We start from the raw sequence: 12,777 nt of genomic DNA, 5'->3' as shown, positions 1-12,777 counted from the left end.
ACAACTTTTGTTTAAAAAATTTTTGTCCATCTTTTATACTTCCGACGGTATTCTACTTCGGCTCAAAACAGAAATACTGTTTTTTTTCAAAGGGATGTTTCACCCCTTAAACATGAGTTAGCGCACGTATAAAAAAATACGTGTCTCTTAGTTTTTTGTGTTTAACTACGTATTTCACGGAGAATCAAATCGGTGGTGGACAGTTTTGTAACGTCCCTTGTGACAGATAAAGCTCGCAGATGCTTCTTTAACTAATTGCATACAAATCTTTCCATAGACTTTTCTCAAAAACGAGATTATAACAGCTTAAAAAATTACAATCTCAATGATGATTTTAATGATCACAAAAAAGTAATAGGTCAATGGCAATTCTGGAAAAATATTTACTTATTGTTATGTAGAAAGTTTCTTGCATCTGCAAGTATCAACCATTATCATTTTTTCATTAATAAGGTGATTGGGGGGAAGACGCCATACTTAATTATGTAAAATTTATTGATATTTATGTAAAATTTATAAGATTATTTATGTAAAATTATATTGCGATACATGAACCAGTTGTCCAGTAAATAAATAAAATATTTATTTATTCTAAATTTTTGTAATTAATTTATGAATCTGTTAATATTTGTATTGTTTTACACATATTGAGTTTTACATTATTTTAATATATACTATTTTACCTATCTGGTCTAGTGATTAGGTGGCAGCGTTGAGTACATAAGTCTGTTGTAAGATAATACCGCAGCATATTGCGTCCAAAATTACTATACTGAATTTGACACAGCCATGGAGAATCCAAGAGTCTACAGTGAATTTGACAAAGTACAAAAGAATAGAATATCATCTATAATCGAAGAGTTTTGCGAAGATTTAATGAATATACATGGAAAGTGTATGGACATCGGCTGCGGTCCTGGAGATATAACAAAGGATTTTTTATTACCTTCTCTTGGCTCAAATGCACAAATAATTGGTAAAAGAGTAATAAATTGCAGAAATATAATAGCAAAAATCGACGTTATAATTATATATTTAATTCAATGCTTGCATTTCGTGAAGGTACGGATATTTCGGAGAGTATGATCAAATATGCGAATAAGACATTTAGTGACAAAAAACAACTTCGATTTGAAATATTGGATATTGAAACTAAAAATTTGCCTAAGAAATATATTTCTGAATTTGATCACATATTTTCATTTCAAACTTTGCAATGGTGCAAGGACATTCGGTAAGCAAACTAAAAAGTTTTTATACAAGAGTGAATTAATTTTTTCTTCTAAACGTATTGTACGTGCGCGCGCATGAATCAATTTTAAAATAAAACATATTCCAAATAAATTTATGCACATAGTATTATTTTACATTTAAATCTAATTGTTGTTTATAATGTTTCTTGATATTTCTATATCATAATAATATAGTGACATTTAGAAGAATAATGAACATAAAAGAACAAAATATATGATTTTACCATAAGATTTGCATGATTATATTAAGAAAAATATTTTTAAAGATATATTAATAAATGTTAAAAAATAATAAAAATAGGGCCACGAGAGTCGAACAAGGTCTACATGCGAATTTATTAAACCCAGTAAACAAAGTTTCATTATAACAAACATTTCGACGCCCGCAAGTTATAATTATTCAGATGTACTTGATTCTAGATAATCAAGATGTACCGGTTTAAACTTAAATTTATATAAATTTATATGTTAACATTGAGAACGATCCGATTGGAACCGAAATGTTTGTTAAAATAAAACTTTGTTTAACATTTTAAATAAATTAGCATTTAGACCTTGCTCGGCTCGTAGCCTTATTTTCATTATTATTTTTTAATTATTTAAGTTAATTGAGCCTTTCTTAGTTTAATTATTAATAAATGTGTTCTTTAAAAATTAATTACACATTTATCTGTTTTATTTAACAGACAAGCCTTCGAGAATATTTATCAAATGCTAAAACCTAATGCAACTATGCTTGTGTATGTAATAGCATCTCATGATTTATATGAAGTTCTCAAATTTTTGGAGCAAGACACCCGCTTTGCACAATACATACCTGTAAATTATAATATACATATTAAATTATTAATTAATATATTATTAAATTATAATTATTATTTGATTTACATTTTTACTATTTTTATAATATATTTTATTACTAGTAACTTTTAAATTATAAATTGTTAATAATTACTTTTCATGCAGAATTCGATGAAAAATATTTCGCCGTATCAAGAGTCAAAAAATGCTCGCAAAGAGTTAAGAGAATTACTTAAAAATGTCGGATTTACAGTTCATCATTGCAGTCTTCGGGAGGTGATATACTCCGATGAAAAACAGATGGTACAACAGTTTTTGAGTAAGTCATTTTATAAAAATATGCAAAAATAATTTTATATTATCATATTAGTAGTGCTTTAAGGAATTTTTTTAATATAATTTTATTTAAGTATATTGTAATTTAACACTGACTAATTTTATACTTACACATATACAGGGTATATCTGAAATAACGCCCACTAATCATATAGTGCTATTCCTAATAAAAAACTGAGTCGAACAGACTTTTACCATTTTGCAATTTTCACAATAGTTAACAAGATATCAATACGATATAATTTCTATAGATTGTCGAATATACGGATAAATTTGATGTATAAAACAATTTTTTATCTTTCAGTGTTTTTTGTAAAACATTTTGAAGATGCAATATGAAGGTTTAAATTACAATATATAAAGCTTCACAGATAAACTCAATAATGATAATATAAGGAAATTCCTATGTGAGCCAACACTAGATATTCGTGTGTAATAATATATATATTTAAAAAACAAAGAAATGGTTTAAACTTACAAATGACACCGATTTATTGAACTCCTTGTATCATGAGTTGGTCACAAAAGTTAAAGTTTCCTTATTTTAAAATTCTAGCTATTTATTAGTAATTTTATGTTTATATTTATTTTTTATTTCTGTACTGTTGGTTGCGTTCTCACACTTGCGTTATTTTTATTGCGTTTTGATCTCTCGCACTCGATAATGACATCTCTTTGTAGTCACATCGTTTTTGTAACAGGTCATCGTTAATCTGGTTTTAGTTTAAGTTTTTAGAGAATTTGATTTATATAATTTTAAATTTTAATCATACCATTTCCTGACTCAATTTTAGTGAAGTACATCTAACATGATCAGTTTGTATATTCGACAAAATATAACAGACGACGTAAAAGTTTCAATTATTGACAACAGTTTAACGATGATTTGATGACTTGGCGAGTAAACATATTATTTTATATCTCTATGAATGGCTATCAACATCTTTACATTGAAGAGGGCACAATACTAGAGTCGAAATGTCTCTCTCTGTATTAAAATTTTTAATATTATTACACACGAATATCTAGTGTTGGCTCACATAGGCATTTCCTTACATTATCATTTTGAAGATGTTTCTTAAAGAACTCTTAAAGATATTTTAAAGTTGTCTTATATATATATATACGTCAATTTTAGATATTTTATTTATGTATGTATATATATATATTTTTTTTTTAATAGATTCGCTAATATGCCTCTTGACATTTATTGAAGACATGCCATTTGATTTGATAGAAGAATTCAAGAATATACTTTCATATGAATATATGAGAAGAAAGATTTATTATAAATCAATATATAATGATCAAGAACTTGTATTAGACCGTTGTAAAGCGTTAGTAGTTTATGCACAAAAGAATATATAACAATTGCATAAAGATAAACCATTACAGAATAAGACATTTATATTGTAACATTATTTTTTAAACAGATTTCGCACAGTTACATACTAATATCATAATATTAATACTAGTAATGAATATGTATTAATATCATAATGTTAATACTAGTAAATAGATAATAATTTATTGCGGAATAAGTTATTAATAATTGGACTGAAATTATTAGAATAAGATGTGAATCTTATATCTAAATTGATATTTGCCGTATCATAAAATTAAAATTTCTAAGTATAAAACTTATATATAATAATCACGATATGTATGTGCCTGTATATCTCAATTAAATATTATTTAACAAAGTATTGCAAGAACTTTATTTTATAAAAATTTAATATATATTTGCATATTTGTAAAACTAAAAATAATAATAAATTAGAAACTTCGAAATTCTTTCAATTACTTGCGAATATAGATCTAAAATTTTTGTAAGAAACTTATTTAAACATATTCTATATAAATCTAAAAACGTATTTAATTGAAAAGCTGCAAAGTATATGTATACATTAGATATATATCAGTACAAATTAAAAGTTTATACTTTACTTTTTTAATTCAAAGCAATTATTTTATCAGTTTATTGATACTAGAGTATTTAAATGTTAGAAAGATATGCTAGAAATAAAGCATACATTATTATACAAGTAAGATAATGAATAAAAGAAGAAGCTTCAGTTAAAACTTGCGCATGCGTTTGATCTCAATATCTGTCCGTTGTATTGTCCAATATCTGCGTTCAACAGAAATAAGCGCTTTACGCCGATTGGATTATATTGGATCTAGGGGAACGGTCCTATCTCAGCAAAGAATATAGTCCTATCTCAGGAAAAATAAACATTCCCCTAAATACGGGATAATGACAATATAGATGTATAGTGAGTTCCTTGGTCATATTTATATACGTAACTTTCATGTGACATTTGGCATACCTACTCTCTACCTTACTTCGGTTCGCATATTCATTACAGTATCAGACATCAGGCGAACGGCACCACAAACGGACAGCACGGAAGAACAAGAATTTTCAACGAAAGTAACCACGATTTAACTTCAAATATAAAAGTTCATCGAAGTAGTACTTTACAATTAATTGTTACGAAAATCATATAATCGTTATACAGTAGATAAAAAGGTAAGAGTTAATAAAAATAAATAATATATGTGTATAGAAAAGCTATAAAAGGAAGCTGCTTATTATTGTTTAAACTTTTGCATTAGATCTTTTTCTCCCTTTTCAACAATAATTGTGTGTCTCGCACAAATTTAATAAAGTTAAGTGTCTTAATACGATGATTTTCTGTTCGGTTACGTATACGGTATTACGAATACGGATTTTATTTTCTCTTTCAAATAGAGCGTCATATTTATGTCTATAAGTTTTGATATATTAGAAAGGCATAACATTAATTTAAAAAAATTTTAAATTAAAAAATTTGTAGTATATAATAATGTTTAATATCATCTTTTCCAAGTAAAGCAGTGATATTAATAACACATAATATTCTATGATATCTTTTAATTATTTAAAGTTTATTTTTATTATTTTCGTGAATAGATATCTCACATATCGTGACATATACGTAAAACAACTGCTGTTTGTTAGAAATTTATTGCTGTTAGAAATTTATTTATATCTCGGCAAAGAGAAGTAATGTACATTAATCCTCAATACACGCGATAATTTTCTGATCCTTTACTTACTATACACGATGGATTATTCGTGTTGGATTAATCTTCATCCCTTTTACAATTACATACAAATCATTAAGTAATTCTTACATATATCTTAATATATTTAGAAAGTATTTATAAAGTTGTGTATTTAAAAAGTTGTATATACATATAAATGTTATAATTAAAGAAAATGAGAGAAATGCACCTTGTGGTATAAAAATTTTTGCAATATTATAAATATAATTAAAAATTTCTTTTTAAACAGTAAACTACTATGTTTAATTTATTATTTTATTTAAAATATACAAACGTAATAATGTTGTGTAAAAATTTAATATTTTGTACGAATCTAATACGTGATCTGATTTCTGTCTTCTATATAAAAAATAATAATTAAATAAGTTTGTAATGAGAGAGAATGAAGTACGAAAACACATTCACATTTGTATTCGGAAACAAAATCAGATAATACAAATGTTTATATACATTTTTTTGCGTAATTTTCAGATTCTAAATTTATTTCTGAAGTTATGCTCACGTTTAGCAGGAAATAAAGCCTATAACGAACGACTCTCGATCTTTAATGCTTAAATAATTCGATTGTATGTTTCGCGCCATAACGCTGCGCGTTATGAGATACATACCGTATCTCCAGATACTACGAGTCAAATATTTCTCTCCACAAATCTAAAAACAAAAGTATTCTTAAACTATATATAAATATAATAATGTTGTACAAGAATTTAATATTTTGTACAAATTTAATACAACCTGATCTGATTTTTGTCTTGTATGTAGAAAATATTTCTCTTCATAAATTTATAAGCAAAAGTATTCTTAAACTTTTATCAATTGTATAAAATGTTTCATAATATGTGAGCATAACTTCGGAAATGAATTCAGGACACAAAAGCTTTATATAAACGTTTGATCTACTTCTAACTTTGTTCCCGGGTAACAAACGTTTTCATTTACTTATAGTTTTTATTATAAGCTGAGTTAGCCTAGCTGGTTTCTATCTAGATGTTTAGTATTAATTTAAGTGAAGATAATATAATTGTACAAGCAGGGGTTATAAGAAGTCAGTCGTGGTAATTTGAGCGCAATACAATTTATTCTCTCAACCAATAATGGTGTTAAATTTAACATTTATATATACTATACGTTTCGACTCTGATTCGAGCCATTCTCAGCAGTGTTAGTAACGATGAATTGATGATTGACAAAATATTCCGCATGTATGTATAAATATATATAAGTATATCAAATTATATATAAAGGTATCGAATTTGATCGTTATATATATATATATTGGTCAAGAGAATAAATTATATTACGCTCGTAATTACCGCGACTGACTTCTCATAGCCCTTGTTTGCATAATTATATTATTAATTTTAAGAAATACAGAACTGTTTTGTGAGTATCTATCTTTGTTATTGTATTTATATTTAAGTGAAGATGTTTATAATTAACTAAAGATAGAAATGTGTAAAAATACTACGCTAACTTAGTTTGTAATGAGAATGAAGTACGAAAACACATTCACATTTGTATTCGGAAACAAAATCAGATAATACAAATGTTTATACACATTTATTTGCGTAACTTTCACATTCTAAATTTATTTTTGAAGTTATACTCACGTTTAGCAGGAAATAAAGCCTACAACGGGCAACTCTCGATCTTTAATGCTTAAATAATTCGATGTAAATTTATATGTCTCGCGCCATAACGATGCGCTTGTCGTAGCGTCAAGATACCGTATCTCCAGATACTATGAGTCACAAATTCTATCAAATTGCGCACAGAATGAATTTTTCGAAACGATTAAAGTTTTGAAATGTTAATCAACAAAACTATCATAGTAATATCAGTAATTAAATTGCGTAGCAATTTAATAATTTAATGCTTATAGACATCTTACGTTTAGTATGTTTATCAGTATCATTAAGATTTAGAAAGATCTTAATGATATTGATAAACATATTAAAATTTCTAAATAATTTATTCCGAATAATATTATCTCGATCGGAGATCGAATTCGGATTTTTTTAAGATACCTATGAGCATCAAATTATTAAATTGCATAGCAATTTAATTTGTGATATTATTACGATAGTTCTGTTGGTATAACATTTGAAGACTGAAAAATTAATTTGGCTCGCAGTTTGGCAGGATTTGACACGCAGTATATGAATTTCACATTGAAATATTTAAGCTTTAAAGATCCAGCTTCGATCGTTATGAATGTTATTTCCTCTTCGTTATGTATACGTACGGTCAAATAAGATTCTCATTGTTTACATACATCGCCAGAAATAAGATGCTTGTTTCCATACATATACCGGTTATTGCGGAGAATGTTACTAAAGTCACTCGGTCGTCAGATTTAAGACGCTCGCACGGAATGCGAGATCTGGAGTTGATCTCTGGTTGAGTTAATATTTTTTGCAATAAATTGTTTTAATATATTATTTTAATATATTTATTAGCAATTATTTAAGCGCCAAAAATCCAGCTTCGACTTATGGTCTTTATTTCCTATTGATTGTGTATTCACATGTACAATCCAATAAGATTCTTATTAATTATACCCACATGTTATTAAAATATCCTGTATAGTATCTTATCTAAAAATATATACAAATAAAAAAAATATATATATATATGAGTATACATGTATTTTGATATACCTTTGCATCAAATTAAACAAATAATAACTTGTACTTATATATATATTTACAAAAGATTTACTTTAATTTTTTTAATATATTCGATTGTGTTACAGATATTTCTAGTATTTTTTTAAACATATTCTTGTAAAATAATGACAACCAACGGTAGTGATACGAACAAACATTTTTACAATCCATTCAAGTACACTTTTAATTATTCCAATCCATTTAAGTATACTTTAAATAATAAATTGCAAAGGGAAAAAGCATCTGCTGTGATTGATGAATTTGAGGAACATCTCAAAAGTATATCTGGAAAATGCCTTGATATAGGTTGTGGACCTGGAGATATAACAAAAGATATGATTTTGCCGGCTCTTGATCCAAACGCAGTAGTAATTGGTAAGAAAAGTAATAATTTATATAAAAACATGTAACAATATGTTAAAATAAATTATTAAATATAACAATTATTACTTAAGAATTGTAAAGTTAATTCAATTATTTTATATCATACAGGTACAGATGTTTCAAAAAACATGATTGATTATGCGAACAAAAAATACAGTATACCGAAAAAACTCGAATATGACGTTTTAGATGCACAAACTAAGAATTTGCCTACAAAATACTTATCTGAATTTGATTTTATATTTTCATTCAATACTTTACACTGGTGCAATGATATCAAGTAAGAAAAGTTTTATTAACAAAAATAGTTTTGTTTTCTTTACAAACACTTTTATAAATAAGCGATGATTAATAAATATGCACAGAATAACATCTATAATGTGCGTGTAATTTAAAAAAAATAAATTATATATAATTATCGTTTATAATATTTCTCGAACTTTACATTATATAAAATGAAATAATATTTTACAATTAATATCTTAATATTCGTTAAAAAATTTTTTCGATAATTACATTAACAATATTCTATAGTTTATAGATACTGTAAATATAAATATAGATTATAAAATAGATTAAACAATTGAAATATGTATGATATACAATTAACAGATTTGAGATTTTTAGATAGAACGTCGGTTTGATATCGATTTATAAGTTGTAAATGCATGCTAATAAAGGTCTTATTTATCAAGACAATACTGTAAAATATTAAATTGTAAATTAATTTATTAATAATTAATTTTAAACTGATAAATAATCTACTAAATAACCGAAGCTACTAGATACAAATATTCTTCACAAATTAATTAAAAAAATTTTTGTATTAAATAGACAGACATTTGAGAATATTTATCGCATGCTTCAACCCAATGGAACTATGCTTATACTTTTTGTAGCATCTCATAAGATATTTAAAGTTTTGGAAAAATTAGCAAATGATGCTCGCTTTACACAACACATAACGGTACATTTTTTATTTAAATATATTACTATCTTAAAATCTTTAAATACACATTATTGATTATTTTCTGTTCTCATTATTATTTATAAAATATTATATTTATACAGGATTTAAATAAGTACATGTGGCCATTTCAAAAGTCAGTCAATCCTCGCAAGGAGTTAAAAGAATTACTTGAAACTGTCGGATTTACGGTCAATCATTGCAGCCATCGGGAATCATTCCATTTTGACGAAAATCCGGACAGATTTTTTTGTAATTTTCTTTAAACAGATATATAAAAATTAAATTTTTAGTAATTATAACTATAAGTGTGTTTCAAAATTGGCGATTCAAAATATTATATCGACAAAATATTATATTTCGAAAGATTAATTAAAAAAAATTATTTGTAAACTTTATTCTAAGCAATAGAAATTCTGATATATATAAGGGCTATATGGCTAATTATATATCACGTTTAGAGGGTTACCTGTAAATATTAGTAAACGCTCTGAAGTGCGCATTCGTCAACGTTTATTAATACCACCGCACACACGACTCATCATGTGGCTATCAGAGCATAGTCTGTAAACAATAAATCATTATTATCTCAAAAATTACTGCTTAAAATAAAAATTTACAAATAACGTTTTTACTCAATTTTCGGAGAAGTATTCTGCAATAGTATTTTGAGTAACGAATTTTGGTACATTCTGTATAATTATTAATTATAATGTAATTTTAAACTCTTCTCACTTTATCTGTATAGTTTTATTTAATTAATTAATTTAATTTAATACTAATATTAAACTAGATTATATATATTATTTAGTTAATTATTTGGTATAATTTTTGCAGCTTCTATTGCGTCCTTCCTTGATTTTATTGAAGATATGCCATACGACAAGAAAGAAGAATTTAAAAAAGAATTTGTGGATAAATATGCAAAAACACAAATTATCTGTAAACAAAATGATCAGAATACGGTATTAGAGGTGTACCGCGTATTAATGGTTTTTGCTCAAAAACGTATGCCATGAATGTGTGTGCACATTATTCATTTTAAATGAAATAATTATTTTAATTATATATTTAATTCAATTCCCGATAAAATTATTTATGACAAAATAAAAAAAATATATTGTATTAGATGTTTACAATGTATTAAAAGTTGTACAACAACGTATGTCATAATTGTGTGCACATATTATTTGTTTTGAATAAATATTGTAATTAAACAATAAATTTATGTAACTTATGATGAAATTATTTATGTCAGATTATCAATTGTCTAAACGTTCGATTAAAAAATTTAACATTGCGTTACTGAAATTTTTAAAGATATGATAAATTTATTAGAATTTGTTCCTACTGACAATTTATTGTAAAAAATATGTAATCAAAATTCTTAAAAATCTAATAAATATATTTTGAAACTGTACAAACGTTTTTCAATTCCAGAGATACAACAAAAAATATTATTTTATCAACTTTTAAATGCAAAAATACAAATATAATTGATTTGGCTCGCAGTTTTGCAGAATTTGACGCGCAGTATATGAATTTCACATTGAAATATTTAAGTTCTAAAGATCCAGTCAATCCAGCTTCAATCGTTATGAATGTTATTTCCTGTTGGTTATGTATACGTACGATCAAATAAGATTCTTATTGTCTACACACATCGCCAGAAATAAGATGTTTGTTTCTATACATATACCGGTTATTGCGAAAATTGTTACTAAAGTCACTCGGTGGTCAGATTTAGGACGCTCGCACGGAATGCGAGATCTGGAGTTGATCTGTATTGATAAGATAAAATAATTGTAGGATAATGATAAATTCTATAATAATATAAATTATTTCTTGATTCAACATAAAGATATAAGTATTTCACAAAGAGTGTAATCGTTATTCATAATATTTTCTGAGTCTTCTAAATCATTATGAAATAAAATAGTTATGTATGTATACATGTATATTAAAAGATACTAATTTAAGTAGAAACTTAAGTTACCACAGTTCTAATTGATCGCTCGTTCGAAAGACAAAAGAAAGTTATTAAGATAAAAGAGGAAAGGAAACTTTAATAATTTACGCGCCTTTAGATGTAAAGCTATCTATCACATTCGGTCAATTTTGACCGATATTTGGCATAAGGCCTGTTCTTTATCGAAGAACTCTTTGAACTGCATATGGTACAATAACTTGAAGTAAAAGGAATAAAGTTTTTTTTTTGCTCAACTTATACCGTGTGTACCAGCTCAGAAAATTCATCGATAAATAATAGATCTATATTCTCTGTTTCAATTTTTCGTGTTTATTACAATATCAGACGTTAGACTGTCATAGTTTCGAATGATACTATGAAAAGAAAGAAAATTTCCAAAATAACAACGTATTTAATTTATCTTAGGTATAAAAGAAAATAAAAGATTGTCTTTGACGAAAAGAAAACATGGCAGCCAAAACGAGAAACTGTCTGGTCACCAAGAATATTATGGTATTATTGAGAATAATAAATCCTTGAGGATGAGCTGGAATTAATTGCAGGACCGATTGCAAGCAATTTACGACACTGATTGCAGCCGAGATGAGAGAACCATCTTGGGAAAATCTTTCGGACGACGGAAGAGAAGGAAAACGGTGTCTCTATCTTTCTTTTCCGTATCTCGCCTCTTCTCTTCTTTGAAGCGCGGATTTGAATCTACGTTTTACAGCGCAATTAATTCCCCAAGGAGAGTTGCATTTCTTGCTCCGTCGGGGCAAGGAAAGGGATTTGTGAACGGTAAGGTTTCCGAAGTCTCGTAGGAACTTGGCAACCGGACAGAGACGAGGCGAGTGCAAGGAAAGGAAAGAAATCCGAGGAAGGATAGATTCGCGGGGTTGCTGAGGGAAAAGACCGACGAGGAGATGGCAAATCATTTCTATAGAGTTAAGGGATACACGACGTCTCCGCGACGGTATTATCGATGACCGCTAAACGTCCCGCTTTATCTCTGTAGAATCCTGTAAAGTTAATGATTTAAGATTATTTCCTGTATCAACAGGATTCATCTATTTCTAGAATTGGAAGGAAATGATACTTAAATACATAAACGCTGAATTTGTCAGCGATCGAAAAATATCTTTGACGAAAGGCGCATTTTACTATTTAAGTGAAACAGATGTGAATAGATGTGAATTTTTGTTACTTGCATAAAATTAGAAATAATTAAAAGTTAATGCATTTGTATCATTGCATCATTTTTATTCTTCTCAAAATAAAATTTTATAC

At 26.8% G+C, this 12,777-nt stretch overlaps 2 protein-coding genes across 2 annotated transcripts; both read left to right on the top strand.

The window, feature by feature from the left end:
- The first annotated feature begins 762 nt into the window (after nucleotides 1-762).
- On the top strand, nucleotides 763-3,815 carry LOC108770610 (juvenile hormone acid O-methyltransferase). The gene is made up of 5 exons (XM_018522289.1): nucleotides 763-976; nucleotides 1,063-1,234; nucleotides 1,940-2,072; nucleotides 2,220-2,373; nucleotides 3,574-3,815. Exons 1-5 carry the CDS (start codon nucleotides 790-792, stop codon nucleotides 3,756-3,758), a joined length of 831 nt encoding a protein of 276 aa, XP_018377791.1. The 5' UTR covers nucleotides 763-789; the 3' UTR covers nucleotides 3,759-3,815.
- Nucleotides 3,816-4,768: 953 nt separating this feature from the next.
- LOC108770609 (juvenile hormone acid O-methyltransferase) lies at nucleotides 4,769-10,601 on the top strand. The gene is made up of 6 exons (XM_018522288.1): nucleotides 4,769-4,923; nucleotides 8,257-8,545; nucleotides 8,663-8,834; nucleotides 9,389-9,521; nucleotides 9,626-9,773; nucleotides 10,359-10,601. Exons 2-6 carry the CDS (start codon nucleotides 8,296-8,298, stop codon nucleotides 10,538-10,540), a joined length of 885 nt encoding a protein of 294 aa, XP_018377790.1. The 5' UTR covers nucleotides 4,769-4,923; nucleotides 8,257-8,295; the 3' UTR covers nucleotides 10,541-10,601.
- The last annotated feature ends 2,176 nt before the right edge of the window (nucleotides 10,602-12,777 follow it).

The sequence above is a fragment of the Trachymyrmex cornetzi genome, unplaced genomic scaffold (genome assembly GCF_001594075.2).
Source record: "Trachymyrmex cornetzi isolate Tcor2-1 unplaced genomic scaffold, Tcor1.1 scaffold129, whole genome shotgun sequence".
NCBI lineage: Eukaryota > Metazoa > Arthropoda > Insecta > Hymenoptera > Formicidae > Trachymyrmex > Trachymyrmex cornetzi.
The sequence above is the reverse complement of the archived record's forward strand: the minus strand, read 5'-3'. Positions and strand labels throughout refer to the sequence as shown.

Coding starts and splice junctions, on each gene's coding strand:
- LOC108770609 (XM_018522288.1), top strand. CDS start 8,296: ATGACAACCAACGGTAGTGATACGAACAAACATTTTTACAATCCATTC. Junction 8,835..9,388: donor CACTGGTGCAATGATATCAA/GTAAGAAAAGTT, acceptor TGTATTAAATAG/ACAGACATTTGAGAATATTT. Junction 9,774..10,358: donor AAATCCGGACAGATTTTTTT/GTAATTTTCTTT, acceptor TAATTTTTGCAG/CTTCTATTGCGTCCTTCCTT.
- LOC108770610 (XM_018522289.1), top strand. CDS start 790: ATGGAGAATCCAAGAGTCTACAGTGAATTTGACAAAGTACAAAAGAAT. Junction 977..1,062: donor CTCAAATGCACAAATAATTG/GTAAAAGAGTAA, acceptor CATTTCGTGAAG/GTACGGATATTTCGGAGAGT. Junction 1,235..1,939: donor CAATGGTGCAAGGACATTCG/GTAAGCAAACTA, acceptor TTTATTTAACAG/ACAAGCCTTCGAGAATATTT.